Raw genomic sequence first — 19642 nt, 5'->3', positions numbered from 1 at the left:
AACGATAATTCCAGATAAAACCAATTGTTCATGGTAGAGGTTCTGGGATTTGGGGTATTTAAGTGTGCCCTTTTTCTTTGAATAGTCTTTCTAGTCAGCCCAATTTAACATGGAAAATGAAAAAAAAAAACAGGTAATTAATACTTTCTAATATTTAAGGTAGCATACCATCTAGGAAGAAAAGAGTCTGAGTAACCCAAACTTGAATGCAGTGGTACTTGTGCTTTTCATCTTGCATGGTTGCATTACTTTGCTCTTGCAAGCTAGAGCCTATTTTTTTTTTTGTTTAAAATTCCTCTTGGTCTGCTAGAGTGACACACATGAATACTCCTGTGTAGCAATGTCTGCCCTAGGTGACACCGCTAAATGTAGGTGTAAAGCAGCTATTGTTTGGTAAAGTCGTACTTCTTTGGAGACATTATTTCAGGAATTGCTCAATTCTGCCTAATGGTCACTTATTAAAATAAATTGTTCCAATAAGAATTTCTCAATGGTACTAGTCGGTCAAAACAGTCTGTCCTTAAAAACAAAAAACAACCTTTTGTTTTTCTAGAATTTGCTGGAGAAATCGACTGAGAGAGAAACTCGCCAAGAGTATGCTCTTGCCATGATTCAGTGTAAAGTCTTAAAGCAGCTAGAGAATTTGGATCAGCAGAAATATGATGATGAAGACATAAGTGAAGATATCAAGTTTCTACTGGATAAGCTTGGTGAGAGCGTGCAAGACCTTAGGTATGTTTTAAGTAGGAACTTCTCAAAAAGTGTAATTATATGAATGTTGGTAAAACCTTTTTACTTTAAAGCTGTATAATATATGGAATTATGATACTTAAATGATAGCTGATAATAAGAATCTCCGTACATTCTCTATCTATAAAAGTTTCCTATTCGAAATGAGTATATGCTGGCTGAATAGAAAATAAATTTTCACTTCTGGATATATAATCTTCTTAACTGATAATTATGTGACAACAATAGGTTTATAGGAGTTCTAATCTAAGCTAAAAACTAATTAGCATACATCTTGCTGTCCAGGCTAACTCAAGTTTTTGCTAGTGCTTACCTAACTTTTGCTTTTGTGTGTAAATTGAACTGTGTTGTAGTTGCTATCAAAAGTTTGATTCTATGAAAGATAAGGACCAGGATCCTTGATTAGGGAAGTTAAAACAGAAACCATGCAGAACAGACAACAGATTCCCAAAATCGTAGTGTTATGTGTTTTTTCTTCAGGATTCCTGTTTTGGACTGGATGGAGGGATTGTTTTGAAGACATTTTTCTCTTACTTTTCATGCCTTTTTGTATTTTTCACCTGAACTCTGAGACAGGGAGCAGTTCTCATGCACTGATGACAGCAGTCTTCCAATTGTGTTAAATGTGTCATAACAAATTGTGCTCCAACTGTCTTGCTAGGCACAGGCTTTGGTGTATGGTTCAGACTCCATTTGTGGAAAACAGCCAGTATTTCATTCAGGTCTTCTGTTCTGCAGCTCCTTCGATGAGTACAGTTCCGAGCTCAAGTCGGGAAGGCTGGAGTGGAGTCCTGTGCACAAGTCTGAAAAGTTTTGGCGGGAGAACGCTGTAAGATTAAATGAGAAGAACTATGAACTACTCAAGTAGGTTTTCAAGTCTTGAATTATATCATTCTTTAATATTTTCAATATTGAACTGAGCCTGTATTTAATGCTTTATTTGTGTGAATGTGCAGAATGAGATGCAAGTCAGAGCATCTTTCTGTTGTTAGAATGGATGGTCCTTAGTACTTTTTCTAATTTTTTTCAAAAGCTGAATTATTTATTTGCTTCTACTGGTCAAAATGTATTGATGATAGAGGGAATATCTCTAGCTTAACCCAGCTGCAGATGTGTACAGTTGAATCTTTTAATGCCTGCACTTGAAAAACAGCTATAATAATAGACATGTTAAAAACATTTTTAATTATGCTAATTGTAATTGTGTTTTGTCTTGTCATTGATATGAGCAATGAGCTTTTCTCTTGAGTAGTTGGGAGTCGAAAGTAGTGGTACTATTTCATGGAAAATCAGTGTTACTGAGATATATACAGTCTGGTTTTACTTGGGACACAGTTTGGTGTAAGTTTGTTAGATGAAGTGAAGCTGAAGCTTAAGTTTATTCTTATTGTGGTCAAGGACTTATTTGCTGACTTCTGGAAGCATGTACTCAAAAGGTGTCTGGGTTTTAAACTTCTGTGGGAGCTGTTAGTTGTCTAATTTTGTTGTCATTAACTGATAGTATGTGGTGATCTTTCTGTTTGGTGTTCACTAATGAGTGCAAGACCTAACAGCAGGCAGGACATCAAGTGAAATATGCATGATGTTGGAAGACAGTGAATGTACCGAGTCTGAAATTTAGGTGCATTTCAGTCTGCACTGAGACTTCATCAAGCCCAGTCTGATAAGTCACGTTGAGGGCATGTTCTTAAATATTCAGTATTGCAGACAAAAAAAAAAAAAAAAGAGCTGCTGCCAACTGCAACATGAATATAATGTTGAGATTTAGTATTGCAGTTACTACAGGAAATACTTTGCTCTGTTCTTCTCTCCAGATTTTGGGACAGTTTAGCTAGATATATCGTGCTTGTACTAACACAAAGACAGTGATCTACAATAGTTCCTTCAAAAAAAAAAACCAAAAACAAACAACACAACAGCAAAAACAAAAATGTGGAGAGATTCTTGTATCTAAGAATTTCTTATGTTGTAAGGCATTTGACAAACAATTCTCTTTTCGCTTCAAGCCCCGTCACTTTATTTTCCTTTATCTACCATCTTACTCTTTTTCTAACTCTAATATACTTCAACTTACTGTTGAACTCACTGTTCTTTCTGCCGTCAACTATGACTGACTTCTTAAGTGAGTGATGCTGGACTTGTTTGGAATTTAGTAAATACTTGTAATAATTCTGTTAATGAAAGCCAGGTCTCTACTGTTTTAAATGCAATGACATATTTGAAAAAAGTTCTGCTTTACTGTTTGCGTGACTTGTAGTGTTGATTTTGTTTGCCAGCTTTATTATTTCAGTTTATCAGTTTGAGGGGAGGAAAAAAAAAACAAAAGCAACAAAACCAAACAAACAAAAAAAACCCTGGGACTTGTTTGTTTTCTAGGATCCTGACAAAACTTCTGGAGGTTTCTGATGATCCACAAGTGCTGGCTGTAGCTGCTCATGATGTGGGAGAATATGTACGACACTATCCCCGTGGGAAACGGTAAGAAAAAGGCCAATATGCTTAACACTTGGCTACTATACACTTCACCTGATTTTTTTCTAATTTATATTAAAATGTTACATAGGGATTGCAGGTGATGACTAAGGTAATTGGTTGGGAAGGTGTTTACAGATAAGTTTTCTCCACTGTTAAGGGATGCTAGAATATATGAAGTCAAAGACCTAGTCTGCGTTTTCCTATGTCTAAAGCAATCTTGAGTAAGTTTTTCAGACTAAAGCAGCAGATGTGCATGGGAAGAAATTAGAACAGCTATTTAATTACCATGTTGCTTTTGCCCTCAGTAACTATTGGACTATACATATTGGACTTAGAATAGTGATGGGTTATTTCCACAAGGATTAAGTCTATTTTGTGACTTAAAACCATCAAGAAGATTTTTGTCACAAACAATTGGCATTGTAACTTCAGTGGCGTTAGCACAGACTCAGTTTTTGCGTTATTTTTACTGTGTCATCTTGTGGCTATACAAGTATAAATTTTAATTGAAAATGTTAATTTATTGTAAACCTGAATTCTAGTCAAAATATACAGACACTACTGTATTTGCTTTGCTTAACTCTGAGCTAAGAAATTACTTGCTGAATAATTGCATCTCTAATGAAGAGAGACTGCTGAAACAGAAAGGGGCCTTTCAGTTTTGCAGAAATCATACTCATCAGTCACCAAGGTGACATGTGACTTAATTTCTCTAGCAATGAAGCTGTCAGGTTTTGGTTTCTGCATAGGGTTTAACAGGGAGGATGGCATGGTTTTCTGGGCTTGTTGGAAATGGCGTGAACGTTTCTTGTGTAGACTGCTATCTTGACATTAGCAGCATCATGAACACCAGACTGCAACTTGATGCCATATGCTAGAAAGACTTGCTCAAGTACTCACAGACTTTGTATAAGCAATTTGAACTGAAGGTATTTTTAGATTATTGGAACAAGTTAACTGTGTCTACTAAGAAAAAAAATCAGGTGTTCAGTATTCCACTTACACTGAGAAGTGCTGTGTATTTGCTGATTAGCTCCTGTGTCTTCCAGAAGAGATTTATGACAAGTGATGTTGGAGTGGAGGCAATATATTTTCTAAGGTGGAAACATACTGCTGCCTGCAAGGAGGCAAAGCTGAAGGATTAGTACTGAATATTCCTGTTTCAAGCTGTCCTTTGTCTGAAATAATTTTATTAGATAGCTGCATAATCCTCAAGCAGCTTGCATGCATACTCAAGTGTAGTGTAATGCTTGGTCTAGTACAGCTGTACAGTTGCTGGACTGAAGCTATGAAGTCAAATGAGTGGATGAACAGGACCTGTATTTCTCTGCTTCTGGTTGGGAAAATGTACTTCTGGTGGGACCTCAGCTCTGCTCAGCTGCTATGCTACCTTCCTCCCAGGCTGGTAAACCTATTCACAACTGTATCCTCCTTCAAAAGGAGTGAACACTGGAAATGACAAGTGTCCTTACTACCATTCTAACCCATGTTCTTTTATCATTTTCTAATACTTAATTTGTTTTCTATGTGCAGACCTGGATTGTTTAGGTTCGTGTTCTGAAGGACAAACTGAAACGCCTGTTTCTTTTAAGGAATTTCATTGGAATCCAACGAGTTCCAGTTAAACAGTTTTAGGGCTAAAAGCTTAAAATACCAAAGGACTGTGTGTCAGTTCTTATTGAAAAGTCCATTCCTTAGCACAGTGGTATTCGGTATATAGCTATTTACTGCTCCCGTGCTTGGTTGACATTTCACACTTTTATTGTGTGACTCACTGGGAGAATGGATGCTTTTCAATGGTTTAGAAGAGAGAATTCAAATATCTTAAGTAAATTTTTCTTCTAAGTGTTTATCCTTGTCTTCTAAATGGATCCTCTTTAAGCCTTTGAATGTTGAAGTGTTTGATTAAATCCTGAAACTTTTTGAGTTTACCAGCTACGTGCAGCAGAGACTCAGGAGTTAAAAGGTCACCGACCTTCCTCTTTGTCTGACAAAAGAAAATATCTTTTAAGTCAAATGCTACATTTTTTGTATGACTGTTCTCTAATGATGTCAGCTTACATAATTTTAACTTGCCTTTAAAATTGTTCATCATAGTGCAGACTATTAAGGCCACTAAGCACTGGGGGCTTCTGATAAGTCAGTAATATGCATTTGCTGAGAATATAACAGCAGAAATAAAGTATGTAATTGGTGTTTGTCATTAAAATAAGCACAGATCAAACATCAGTCTCCTCTACAGTTTGCATATGGCGTGTTTACAATCACCTCAACTCCGAAATTTCTTTTCATGTCTAAGATTGTCACCTCAAGCTTTTCATTTCCTTAGCTTGTGGTTCAGGGACAGGTTGGTTGCTTTCCATTTTTCACTTTAGTCTGCTTTTAGATATGTACTGTATGTTTCAAATTAATATATTTTGTTTTAATAGTCTAATCTGTTCTCATTATCTTTTTTTCCCCTTCCCCCTTTAATATGCTATATTAAAATCTCTCTTCAGCATCCAGAAGACTTGTTTGAATTGCCCCTGTCTTGTTGTACTGCACTGTTGTTATTGGGAAGAGTCTGCAGAAGATGTACAAAGATTGTAACTGGCCAACTGAGCTGTATTTTATTTTAAAATGGCTAGAAATTGAGGGGAGGGAAAAGAACTTAAAGTTTTTGAGCAGGTAAAAAAAAAAAGTGTTAAGCAGCTTTGGAACTTGAAGCAATTGAAGCAATAAGCTTTACTATGAACCTTCCTCATTAGTTGCTTACATTTCAGACTAAAACATGTAGCTGGGAAGTGATTTGTACAATTAGGAAGTGTTTTGTAAGGGCAGTGACACCATTCTTGGGCTCTTCATGTTCTCAGCCATAAAGTCAGGGGTTGTCCTGTCATCTAAAATACTTCAATTTGATTGTAGGTCAAATTTGACCTTTCCATTTGATTCTTGCATGCTCCTTGCAAAAGGAAGGCTTTGAGTTTTGTGCCCCTTTTACCTTCTTTAACTTTCTGGAAATTCAGTGTTCAAGTCAGTCTTGTAATGAGGAAAAGGGTCTTCATTTTATTTCATAGTCTTGTATTTGTGTACAGTGGTTTTAGGTTTAACTTGATAGAAATGTGAGAAACCCAAAGTCAGGAGTAAAGGTTTGATGAATTCATCTTGTTACTAATAACTTAGAGAATTCTTGGTGAGGATTTTCTGGCTTAAAGCAACTGCACTTTTCTCAATCCGTGCCTTTTGTATGAAACATCCTTGTGTTTTAATGCTTTTGGGAAATAATATTCCCTGGGGTTTCCAGGATGGTTTTTGTCTGAGTTATGAAATAAGTTTTTTTTCATCTCCGCTTTGTCTTTATACTTGTTTGTCGTTTACAAAAACATGGTGTGTTATGCAGTAGTAATGCGTTAATTTGCAAAAATAAAAAATAAAATAGGCAGCTAATGCAAGACTAGAATATCAGGGTAGCATTGAGTTGAGTAATGCTGTTGATAGCCTCTTAACAGAGAAATCATATTTAACTACTCAGTGATAAGTAGGAGAACCAATTTTTTTTAAAACAAAACAAAACAACACTACAACTTGGTGAGTAATCAGTTTACACATTCCTTGCAAATTTTCTCCAAACTATTATGAAAGACTAGAATTCTGCGTGTAATATCATCTGGATGCAACCTTTTATAGGATTAAGTATGTTGCCATCCAGCTTATTTATGAAGCAATTTATTCATGAAATGATACAAGGCTTCATCAGCTTTTTGTATGGGATTTGGCATAGATATTAAGGTCTGGCTGACTACTATGAAATCTGTGGTAAGAGATGCAGCTTAAACTGTTTTTTTTTTTTTTCTTGGCAGTTGTAACTGTTAGCAGCCAGTTCAGCATCTTGTACAAGAATTACTGTGGCTCGATACAGTATAGCTTGAGTGGCAAAAAGCCCTGTGAGCAGTACCAGTTTGTTGATAACTGCCATGAAGATTAGGCTTGATCTTTAGGTATTGATATACCTAGCACAGTAAGCAGTGCTGGACTGGGTTAGAGATTTATTATTAATCAAAGGGGGTCACCTGGATGTCATCAATTAATAGAGGATGCTACCTTCCCCTAAGTAATACTCGATAGTGCAGTACCCTGCCAACCTTCTCAAGGCAATACTGAGTTCTTTAGCAAGCTGCGTAAAGTTTTCACCCTTCCTGTGAAAAGGGCTCCCTGCTTGATGATTGCTTTATTCCAAAATTTATGGTAGTGGGTAGCAAACTCCTGTTCTGATGTGGATTCTCCAAAAAAAAAAATATATATATATTTTCAGTAGGTAGTATGAGAGATCTGCATTGGTAACATGTCAAATAAGATGTGTATGTTAGGAAGTAAATACTTGTAATAAAATAATAGTACGTTACTTCAAGTTTTAATGCCCTGAACATGAAAATGTTGGATAGCATTGCTACCCAGAAGCTGAAGTAATGTGAAAAAACTTGCTCTTCTGTCTTTCAGAGTGATTGAACAACTTGGTGGTAAACAGCTAGTAATGAACCACATGCATCACGAGGACCAACAAGTTCGTTACAATGCACTGCTGGCTGTGCAGAAGCTGATGGTTCACAACTGGTATGTGAGGCTTGTTTAATATACTAGTAACAGATGTTGGGCTATAAAGAGAAATGAAAACCAATTTCTTTAAGGGTGGTGAGTGGGAATAACACTTCAATATGATGAAACTACACTTGTTAAATGATAGAGTGATGTGGATAGTTAGGAAAAGGTTCTTCACCAAGAAGGGTGGTTGGGCACTGGAACAGGCTCCCCAGGGAAGTGGTCAAGGCACCAAGCCTGCTGAAGTTCAGGAAGCATTTAGACAACAGTCCATGACATCTGGTTTGATTTTTGGGTGGTCCTATATGGAGTCAGACTCAATAATCCTTGTCTGTAATGCTGATGTGTAGGATCTTAGCTACGTTCTCCATATGTTTTTACTGCCATTGAATGTTGTAGCTTGACCTTATGGGACTGAAGTAATAAGTAATTTGGTTTAGTGAAATTCTGGACTTAGTTGAACTGCTTAATGCTTAATATGAGCTGCAATTCAGGCTTGCAAAACTATAAAGTCTTGAAAATGATAAGAATGTCCATAGGCATCCTGACAAACTTACTAGTCTTGGCTGATGTGGTTATAAGAATTGGTATTTCAAATATTTAAGTAACAGTTGTTTTGCGAAGTGCATGCTTGACTGTTCTCTTGCACTGTTGTTCTTTGCTCTGATCTCTTCTGCCTCTTTACACTGGTATTTTTCTGTTTCCATTTTAAGGGACGTAAGTGCAGTTTTTCTTGAGCCCATGGCATACAAAGGCTTTTGGGCTGGCTGGTTAGTTGAAGTTGAAAACCACTCAGCAGTTTCTCTTTCATCATTTGCCTAGAATAGCATTTGAAGTGAGGCTTTTCATTTCATTGTTTGTCAACTAGTTTCCTAATAAAGCTCCACAAATCTTCAAGTCTTGGAGTGTTCTGTCACAGAACTTGCTGGTGGGTCACACCGCCTCTCAAGTGCCTCACCTATAAAGGTCCTGTTCTGTGTGGAAGAATTAGAACACAGATGTGAAGTGCAGCATACATTAGAACACAGATGTGAAGATAGAAACATCCATTTTAATTTTGAACTTAACCATTTTAATTCTAAAAGACTGGTCGTTGGAATTACCTATAAATTCTATTGGATGTTCTTGTGTTTTTTTTTTAAATGCTGATTAGTGATGATAACACAGTGTCAAAGTGGTAAGGGGCAGGAATTTTCCCAAGTATGTTCTGTAAGGTTCATTGTGACCTACTTTCTGTAGAAGACAGGCTATCAAGGATGACAGAAGCCTCCTGACCCCTTTGCCTGAAAAATATCTTCTATAAAACAGTGCTAGTTTCCTCCATTTTTTGAAGTATTTGGTTTTCTAACTCATGCATATTATAAAATTCATGTTGTCCTGCTTCTTCCTTTCATACTATGGGCAGCCTCCTGTAACAGAGAAACACTTAAAAATTTAAATCATGTACTACAACAAATCCAGAGTGAATGTTCTCTGCCTGTAAGCATGACTTTGGTAAATAACATTCAATTTCTGAGTGTGTGGAGATGGGGATGAGGTGTGGTGTTGTGCAACGTAATCTGAGGGCAGTGCAATGTATTGCACTCTACCGTGCATGGCTGTTTTTAGCAGTATTTTTTTCTAACTTCATGCTGCTTTGACATATTTGAAACATTCCTAGTATCATAAATTCTCCACTGCTATATAGAGATCACGACATGGAAGGGCTGGTTACTGAATTTGTCTTCTACAGGGTCTTAATTGCTGTGTGTTCTGATGCCTTGAAAATCTGGTAATCAAAATATTAATCTTTGGTCTTTCTCCAGCATGTATCTCATTGACAATGGAAGTTTTCCTGGATGCCTAGCCTGGCTTTTCTCAATTTCAACTTGTGTACTAATTTTGAATGTATAAAATCTGCTATTCTGGATTAGTCTTGGCTCTTTTATGGTGTGAATACATCCCTCCCTTGATTTTCTTTCCCAGCTTGTGAACCTTTAGACTTGAGAATGAGGGATTGCAGTTAAATCTCATTTCAGATCTCCAGAGGTGTCAATAGAAAATTTGTTAGCGCCATTTTCAGATTTGTATTGTCACCTCTCAAGGGAATTTTTTAATGCTTGTTGGAAAGAGTCTCTGGGAGTGATTTGTCCTTGGCTCATCCGTTATAAGGAGAACACTTTGGCAATTATATTAGTTTGTGCTAGAGAAATGACGCATTGTTTGGAAGTAGGAAGATAAATTTGTCTTGGTATAGGTTTGGCTTTTGATATGAATTGGGAGCTCTTCAGTTTCATAGCTTGTTTGGGGAGGAGAGAGAACTTTAGTTCTGGAGTGTTTAAATGCTGCATAGTGCAGTTGGAGTGCCTGCTTGTTTAGCTTCGTTTTGGCATAATATGGATTAACTAGCAGTGTCAAAGTTTGCTTACCTTGCTCTTCAGAGGTGGGGAAATAAGCGTTTTTCACCTTGCTTTCATATGTTTTGGAGTTCCAGTTATTTCACTTGAGGCAATTGTTTTTCCTTGAATTTAATTTCTGCAGTACAGCCCTGCATTACTGTTTGTGATGCGTGCATGACAGCAGTGGAGTTTTTCCTAGATCTGGAGCCTAATAGAGAAGGACAAGAAAATAAAGGCTTGCACCAAGCCTCAAACTTCTTGTACCTGAGTGTGGGAGTGTCATGAAGCAGCTGAAGTGGCATCCTGCTTAGAACACAGCTGTATCATTAGGCTGCTAATACCTCAACTTGGAGACAATTAACTTCTAAGTAATTTGAATAGTTCATTACAGGCTGCTCAGCTGGCTTTTCCTTAGGGGATTTTAAGTTAGGGATAAATGGGGAAGAAATCAGCCTGTCAGGCATTCTGTTTAATGGCAAAACTTCCTTGGCAAAGGCAGCAACTGCTGTCAGTTTCTCTGAGGTAAATTCAGGTGAAATATTCTGGTTACGTTTGCATGTTAAATGGTCATGCATTTGAGGAAGCAGGTAGTGAAGGTTTCTTTTAGCGTTGCTAAATATTTTTAAATGATAACTTGTTCTGTGCTTTAATTTCACTTAACTGTGTGCATAGTCCTGACACTGCTGCTGATGAAAGCCTGTTACCGGCAGATGAGGGAGTTTGGAGTGGGAATAACAGTGTGGGTTTTTCTGCTGTCCTGTTCCATTTATGCCTTCTCTGTGTGTGAGGAGCATCTTTGTTTTTGATGGTGTTCAGAGGCAATGCCCAACTTGACCATTTTAGTAATAGGAACTGGTTTGCGGAACCTATTGCTGGAGTGATGTTTTTATGATGCAGAATAAAAAAGTACCAAATTAAGTTCTAAAGTGACAGGACTTACACATATCCCTACGTACGAACCATGTCCCTCACAGCATAACACTTGAACGGTTGGACTCGATGATCCTGAAGGTCCCTTCCCCCTAGGTGACTTATTTTCCCAACTTTACAGATTGTGTGCTAAGATGAGTGCTCTACTGCTGTAGAAAGGAGGGTGGAGGGCTGACAAGTGGAGGTTGCCTGGGTGTACTTGTTATGACAAGGGAGGAACTGGCCTATTGTCAGTGAGCTGAGATGTGCCGCTTGTGCTCTTTGTTCATGCAAGTTTGAAGTAAAATGTGGTAGCTTAACCCCTATAGGTGAAATTTTCTTCACTTTTCATACAAGTGCTAAAATCACGGTGAATCTGGCTGCAAGCTTGTTTTTCTTCTGGCTGAGTCAAGGTAATGGCTGAACTGGTAGCATCTTCGGCGATCGCTCCCGTTGAATAAAGCACTGAACTGTGCTGCACCTTTCTTCTACTCCTGCCTTAGTGAGCTGCTGCTAGTGAGGGATTGCATCTCTGGGCTCAGGTGTAATGCCTGGTCTACCCAGGGACCTTTTACCTGCGTGGGCTCTGAGCTAGAAACCTCTTTCAAATGAAAAGGCTTTTCAAATAAAATACGATTCAATGAATAGGCATCAATGTGCATCAGTGACACATCCGAACTCCCATTGTTCAGCATCCTCTGTTCTCATACTCTGCACAATCAAGTATGGTATTGGGAATAAAATTAACAAATGGCGTACTGAAGGAAGCAACACATTCAGGTAAGCTTTGAATATGCAACAGATTCATGTGCTATTTTCAGAGTGCACATCCCAGACAAAATTACTTGCTTCTCATCTTTTAAAATGACTAGGTGTGCAGAGAGACAGTAATAAAAAAAAAATAAAAAAATCTGAAACTGCCTAGAATTTGCAGTATGGTATATTTAGAAGCTGTTGTTCTGGAGCCTGCGCTGAGCACGCAGCATGTCATTATTCTTCTCTTAGGCATAAATTTCTTTCTCCAAAGCCAATGCAACCCCTGAGATAGCTTCTGTACCTTACTTGCTCCTGGTAGCAAGTGCAGATGTGATGATAGTTAACTGGCAGCCATGAAGTTTGCCCCTTGTTTCTCCAAGCACTCAGACATGTAATGCTTAACACAGTAGACTTAAATCCAAAACATATTTATCTTCTGTGGCCTTCATTATCAATGGTATTTCTTCTCAAACTTTTCAGGTAGTTAACTATTATTGAGAAGATTCTCTGATTAAAGATTAATAATTTTTGAAGAGCATGGTTGCCAGGTAGAGTGAGACAAATTAAGCAAAAATCCAATTAATTATAGGCATACTTTATATTTAGCATGAGTGCTCCATCTTTTCATTTGGATGTAAATGTGTCTTTGTAAAGGTTCATTCAGTATAGTTAGAGACTGGTTTGTATTGTGCATGTGCTCTCCAGGACCTTGCAGTTTATGATTGTATCTCCTCTCATGAGATTTGCACCATTTATAAAACACACTTTGATATTTGTTCCACATCGGTAGAAACTCTGAAAATATTTTGCAAATATCGACCATCCTGCTCAGTTTGCTTTTTATTTTTCAAAGAAATAATTTCATGTGCTATGCTGAATAATAGGGAAAGATGTCACCAAAAAAGTAATTTTCTGGTGGTTTTGTTTCTGATTAGTGTTCCTTTAAAGACTAAACTGGACTGGAAATTGGAATATAACCCTAGAAGGAATACTACTTAAACTGCAAAGCTTGTTCCTTTTGGCATGTGACCTCTGGAAATGTGGTCTGTGTCTTAAAAATTTCCTATCATAAATTATTTGTTGTTGACAATGATTTTGCTGAATCTGAGAATTAGTATAAAATTCTCAGAGTCTTGTGCCTGGTTCTCGTGCCTGTTTGTGGTTATCTCCTTACCCCATACTTGGTGGATTTGCTGGTTTACTAGTTGGCTCAGTTCCTTGTGCCTTTTCCCAAATGACCTTTCAGCATTTGTTGCAATTGCTGTAATGTTTAAGTATATCTCGGCTCCAGTGTGTTCGTGTCTCTTGTATGCAAACAGAACCAATTAAATGAGCATAACTGAATTAAGAAACAAATTAGAACAAGTGTTTGAGATGCAAGAAATTCTTGTATACTCCTTTTTTCCTTCTCATGTTGGAAAAAGCATTTAGGATACCTTAGAAAACCTGTGTTTAAAGATGAGGTCTGAAAAAGGGGAAATTGCTAATGTATAAGGACTTGGTTCTCTGGTGTGAATTAAAGGATTCATATGGAATATAATTTACACCTCACTTCAAGGAGGGGTAAATGTGGAGTTTCAATTTTTGTTGGTCTGAGCTTTAGTTGAGTTATTGAGGACTTTTGAGTCACTACAAAGTGATATACTTAACTTGCATGTTTGGACACGCTTCTACAGCGCAGAGGTAATATTTTGTGCTCTTGTAAGTTGAATTGATTGTTTCATGTTTGAATGCAGTTATCTGTAACTGCAAGGTTGTCTAGATTGGCTTCGTATGCTTTATAAAGGTCTTTCTGCTCCAGTGTGATGAAAACTGAAAAAGAGTAGAACTTGTTGTTCCAAAGTGCTAAACTTGCAAATTTAAATCTCTGAGGTGCTTGGGCCTTTTTGCTCAATTAATTTTACATCTTGGTTATTAATGCTGGCTGGAGGATGAATTGCCTGCTTGTTCTGTTGGGTGGTTTCTAGTGCTGATTCAGAGTAAGTTCAGAGGAACTGCTGCCAGGTACCCTCAATACATGAGAAGCGAACTCTGTAGATACTCGGCAGCCCCAGCGAGGAGAGTGTACTGAAGTGATGTGCTTACTGGTAAGTCTGCTTTGTGTGGAAAAGGGCAGAACTTTCCAGGTACTTGAAGCACCATTAAATGCACAGGAGCTTTCCTTCACTTTCTGGACAGCAGTTAAGGAATAAAGCGTGATACATAAACATGTTCAGTACTACTGGATTACCAGGATGCAGAATTTAATTTCCCTTCATCTCCTTAAATGATTCAAAAGAAAAATCATGTGTGCATTGTGAAAATGTTTACTATTCTGACAGGTGTGTAGTGTTTTATGCCATAATGCAATGCTTACTTGAGACAAAAGGCAGCCCTCCAGTGGGAAGAACTATTGACTGAATTTGTATTTTGGCAGTGTTTTTACTCTTTTTTCCACAGCTTTGTTCTTTGAGTTTTGTGTATCTTCAGCAAATCACTCAATGTGTGTTCTTTAAGAAAGATCTGCTTGACCTGATTAGAAGGGAAGCATACAATAACTTGTAAGACTCAAGCAATGCAAGACTATGGGTATGTGGGTCCCAAAAGCTGGTGATCTCAGATGTTAGTAGGACTACATGTATGTAGCTTATAGAACGAGCTGATCAGGCAGGCACAAACTTGTACCAGTAGTTGCCGTGTTCATCTGTCATACTTTTGCTTCTGAGCATAACCATCTTAGAAACTTGATGTGCTTGCAAAAGACTGTGATGCTTTTAAAAAAAAAAAAAAATAAAATTGGCCTTTTCCTGCAGCTGTGAAGGAAAGGAAGGAATAACAGTATGTTTAAGATAGGGAGAAGTGGTCCAATTCATGGATATATCACTTTTATTTCAAAAATCACTTTAATTCCTTGTAACTTTCCACTGTAGTGTGCACCCCTAATCTGTGTCAGATGCTTCTTTAAATATTTTGTGAAGTTACCTTGCTGACAAGGTCTATTCATCTTTCATCTCTATGTGATCTTCCAGTGCAGTGTTTGGAATGCTTGTGTTCTTAAAGGTAACTTTAATTCTGTGGTGTGAACAGTAGCTCTGAAATCCCATTTTGTATTTTAAAATTTAACTGAGGATAAATGCAGGATAAGTCAAATCTTAAACATTTGATCTGTAAGAGCATAATGATGGACGCTTGTGCCCAGCTTGTGTGAAGACAAGCTTACAATGATGCTTAATCTCATGATGTGATTGAAATACCCATGTGTGGAAAAAAATATACATGCACACACTTAAATCTTCATGTATTTCAGTATCTATTTTAACGGAGGGAGAACAGGGGGCTGCTGAAGCTTGAGTTTTAGTGGAAGATATGTGGGAGGTGATAAAAGGTCCTAGGTTAAGCAATAAAACATACTTTGGAAACGATAAACTGAAGATTAACTGGTACTTCTAACAACAGCAGGTAGAGGTTGATTATGTTAGTGAGTGCTCATAAAACATTCTCCTGCTCTGCCTTCTCAAAAGCCATTTTTGCTGAGTACAGTGTACTGTGGCTGGATTTTACTATGCCTTGAGTATGCTTCTGAACTGGTGTAAGCTTTGCAATTTGTACTGCTAAGGATTGTTAGCTTGATTGATTTTCCTACTTCTAAATACCTACTTCTAAATAATTACCTTGGAAATTCATGTTCAAAGTGGTTCATGTGTGCTTTAAGAATAAATAACTTGGCAGGCTTGTGGTGCTGCGAGCAGATCTACATGCAAGCATTAGTTGCTTTCAAGGCTTGGATGTGAGAAGAAATAAAACTGGTACATGCATGTAGGCATGAATGAAAGAAAGAGCAGAAGGAGATTTGATGATTTTGGAAGCCATTCCATACTTGCTGGCTGTGGTTTTGGATGGCTGTCAAATGTATTTTGGTGGTATAATTTTGGGTCCTGCCAAACCATAAGAGAGCAGTTTGTTTCCTTCTTTGCCATCAGGAGCCTCTGCTTTGAGGCTGATAACCTATTTATTACGATCAAAAGTATTTCTATTGAGTGCTAGCCTTAAAATACAGCAATCCTGCAGGAACACCTGATAAAGCTGTGAAGGAAGGTGCTAAAACATCAAGTGTGGCTCCACATGCAAATGTTACTATTATTGCTTGTAGAGTGTGAAGCTAGTATTGTATTTTATAGGAATTTTGCTTTTCTAGCTGTTTTTAGCTTTAAAACAAATGCTGTTGGGTGATACAGGTGTGTTGCTAAATTTTATTCTGCAATAGAAATTGTTATGCATAGGGAATTGCAGATCAACAAGACACTAAACTGAAAAGCAATTTTTTGGAATGGGCAATAAGAACTGATTTTTTTTCTTTTAGAAAAGGATTTTTTTAAAGCACAAGTGCATACTTCTGAGTTAATTATTTTCTAAACTCAATTCTGAACATCATTCCTTTGCTTCTAATGCTTAACTTGTATAGGTTGAAACAGCTGTTTAGTGAGGAAAACTGTGGTTCAAAGTGTGTGATTGGCAAGTGGAAAAATGCCTAGATTCCACAGATTTGGAGACCTTTCTTTCAACTGGTACAGCAGTGCAATTACTAATGCTTATTATAGAAAACGAATTTCAACCCACCTACTGTTAAAGACCTCTTCCAACTTCCTTGTGCTTCTGTGAAGTGTTGAGCTGCTTTTATTGGAGACAGCGAAAGATGAGAAGACTCAGAATTGTGCAGTTTTCTGTAGAATTTTGATATTGTTGCTAAGGCAAATGCTAAGAAACTTTGGTGTTTATTCGATTGTTGAGAGGACAGATACAAAATAACTGCCTAGGTAGACTTCAGAACAAGTGGGGAAAAAAAATTCAAAGGACCTGTTCATATACAGCAGTGTGACTTTTAATACCTTTTATTTCTTCCAACGTGAAATTAAATTTCCTAAGTGCCTCTTTAGCTATAGGAAGACTTTGCTAGCATATGGGTTAAAATGACAATTTATGGGTTAAACTGACACAGTACTACTTGTAAAACATCTGTGTGAACACATGAAGGAGATACACATTAGAGATTGTGGTAAATTATTTAAAATGTTTATTCAGCAAGGAAAATCTGTAGACTTCATGGGTGTTCTGTACCAGTTAGCAGGACTCATGAATGTTACAGGAGGGCTCTTTGTTTTTCCAGAGAGTTTTGCTGATGTTCAATTCATACCTTATTTTCATAAGATTAGATGTTGGATACCTAAAGCTTGGGTACTGTCATAGTAGCTCCAGTGACTGTCAAATGATAGTAGACTCTATTTGAAAGAACAGCTCTAAATGTAAAAATCTTTTCCCTCTTTCTAATTCCCACCACCATCCACCTCCCTGTTCTCTAGAATGTTTCTCAACTTATTTTTTTTTTGTATTTCAGGGAATACCTTGGAAAGCAATTGCAGTCAGAACAACCTCAAACGGCCACTGCACGGAGCTAAACACTTCCATCAGTGCATTGCAGTTCCTGCTTCTAACTAGAATATGTTTGTCTTTTAATTGTTAAATTAATTGTCCAAGGAAACAAATCTCATTGTCTTTGCCTGCTGCTAGTGCATAAGCTTTCCAACTTTCCTTCAGTGTTTTTTGGCTTAGTAAAAATTTGTTCAGCTAGTTCTGACAAATATGCCTATTATCTCTTCCTGTTATATTCTGAATGTATCTGAAAAAAAATGTGGCTAATATATTGCATTTGTTTTATGTATTTATTCTAATAATAAAGAATGCTACTAAAGGATTTTCATTCCATGTCACAACCTAGAAAAAATGTTCTGTTTTCTTAGTGGATTATCAGTCTTGTCACTTAACAGGAAAAGCAAAGATAAATCCACTTGTGTGTCTCCAGAGAAATTAATAAAGCTTTGACTTGGTGTTCTGTAGGCAATGCCTGAGAACTGTTGACTATCAGTACTGGAATACATACCAACTCTCAAAACAATGTTAATACTGTAAATAAAAGAAATGTATGGGAGCAGTTTTGGGTAGACTTCTCTCTTTTGAGACTATATTTTAAAACTGGTACACAAGAAGGGGACAAGGTGGGAGGGCAGGGAGAAGACTCCTCTAATGAGAAGTGATACTTAAGGTTATTAGTGGAGCTGAATAATAGCAGTGTTAAAATTGCAGATCAAAGATTAAATGATTTTTCATTTTAATAACAAAAGTGCAGTAATAGGTGAACTCAGAATTTGATGGAGTGTTTCTGTTGATTATTAGAGATACTTGTAAATGCTGTGGTTTTGGTGTCATTCTAAAATCCATTGTATTCCATTTACATTAACTCAAGTTACTTGGCTATCACGTTTTTCTGTATTTTATAGCACCTGATATCACCTGTAAACATCAATGGATTAAGGATTATATAGGATTTTGCATATGAAAAGCTTTGTTGCACACACATGAGCATGGCTACAGGTGCTTGCAACACCAAGCATATTCTTGTGCTTCACTTTTTAGAAGGGAAAGTAATGAGAGAATGTGACTTAATTTCATGTGTGGTGCAAGTCTCCGAGAAAGCTTAGGATATTTTGTCAAGCAAAAAACAAACTGGGGGAACTTCTTTGGCTTTTTGGGTTTTCATTGTACGCAACTAAAGTTTGACCACTGTTGCAAAGGAGAGAGAGTGGGCTTATGGATGACAATTTCCAATTTCATGGATTAAAATTGGATTATGTAAATTCATGACTGCTTGCTTACGCACGTATGAAGTAGGCATTGATATTGTGGTTATCATAAAAATAGAATAATAAGGCTTGAATGGATATGAATTGATTTGAGTAAGAGTGAGGGTTATCTAGGTGGATCTTAACTTGATGGTGAATGTTCCTGTAGTCATGAGAGATGCTGGTGACCTGGGAAGCTGTTGGCAGAGTCTGGATACATGCATACAGACAGCCATTTGTGTCTTGGGTCAGTTGAGTGGTCTCAAAGTAAATCAGTCCTCCCTGATTTCACACTTGGATTTGCACCACACATTACTGTTGGTACACAAATTCTTTGATTCAGCTGCAGGATGCACATCACGTACCTTGGTTACTTGGCAAGAGTTCAGTCCGCTGAACCAGGTAAGAATTTGTTTGAAATAAAGCCCTTTGAAATGCATGTGGAGTGAAGACTGGCTTAAGGCAATTGGCACTGCTTCACAAATGAGACTCTTGGGTCACCCTGCTTGTTGGTGTCAGTATAGCTCAAGACAAACTTTGAAGATGCTGTAAAAGGTTGGTCCTATGCTTACAGCTGTAATGTTGGGCCCAGGGTGATGGAGCACTAAGGGGGAGGTATATCTATGTCTGCAAAAACAGAAGTCTAGGGTGTTTTCTTGTCTAAAGAGAATACAGAAGAACTGTTTGGTAGGAAACTTGGGTTTCAGTGGGATTGTCCACAAACGTCTAAATGTTATGCTTGTCTACTGTTGTACTGAGTATACATAGCAAGGGTTTGATAGTAGGGGCCCGCAGGAGTGACCTCTAAGCAGAGCAGCTGCCCTGTGTCAGAGCAGAGCTAGCTCCAAAAGTTATCTGCTGCTAGCCAGAGCTGAACCAGGGAGAGATGCTGTTTGGGCCTTGGGGAGAGCAGGTTTAAGGAAGGGGAGGGAAGACTGCTGTGCCATGCCAGCTGGGAGAGAGAGGAGTGTGAAGCAGCCCTGCAGCCCCCAAGGTCAGTGCAGCAGGAGGACAGGAGGTGCTCCGGGCACACAGCAGCAGTTCCCCTGCGGCCTGTGGAGAGGCCCCTGGTGGAGCAGGCTGTCCCCCTGCAGCCCATGGGTCCCACATGGAGCAGATCTCCACGCTGCAGCCCATGGAGGAGCC

The 19642-nt window shown here is 37.9% G+C and overlaps 1 protein-coding gene across 1 annotated transcript in view; it reads left to right on the top strand.

The window, feature by feature from the left end:
* The window catches only part of ATP6V1H (ATPase H+ transporting V1 subunit H), a 40106-nt gene extending 22023 nt beyond the window's left edge, over positions 1–18083 (top strand). The window contains exons 10-14 of the mRNA XM_082755018.1: positions 554–732; positions 1489–1614; positions 3127–3228; positions 7702–7815; positions 17215–18083. Coding sequence (XP_082611144.1) covers positions 554–732; positions 1489–1614; positions 3127–3228; positions 7702–7815; positions 17215–17275 — 582 coding nt within the window. The 3' untranslated portion in view covers positions 17276–18083. The remainder of the gene's footprint in view (positions 1–553; positions 733–1488; positions 1615–3126; positions 3229–7701; positions 7816–17214) is intronic.
* Positions 18084–19642: the final 1559 nt, after the last annotated feature.

Source organism: Aythya marila, assembly GCF_965140915.1.
Source record: "Aythya marila genome assembly, chromosome: 2".
Taxonomy (NCBI): domain Eukaryota; kingdom Metazoa; phylum Chordata; class Aves; order Anseriformes; family Anatidae; genus Aythya; species Aythya marila.
This window is presented reverse-complemented; position numbering and strand designations above follow the sequence as displayed.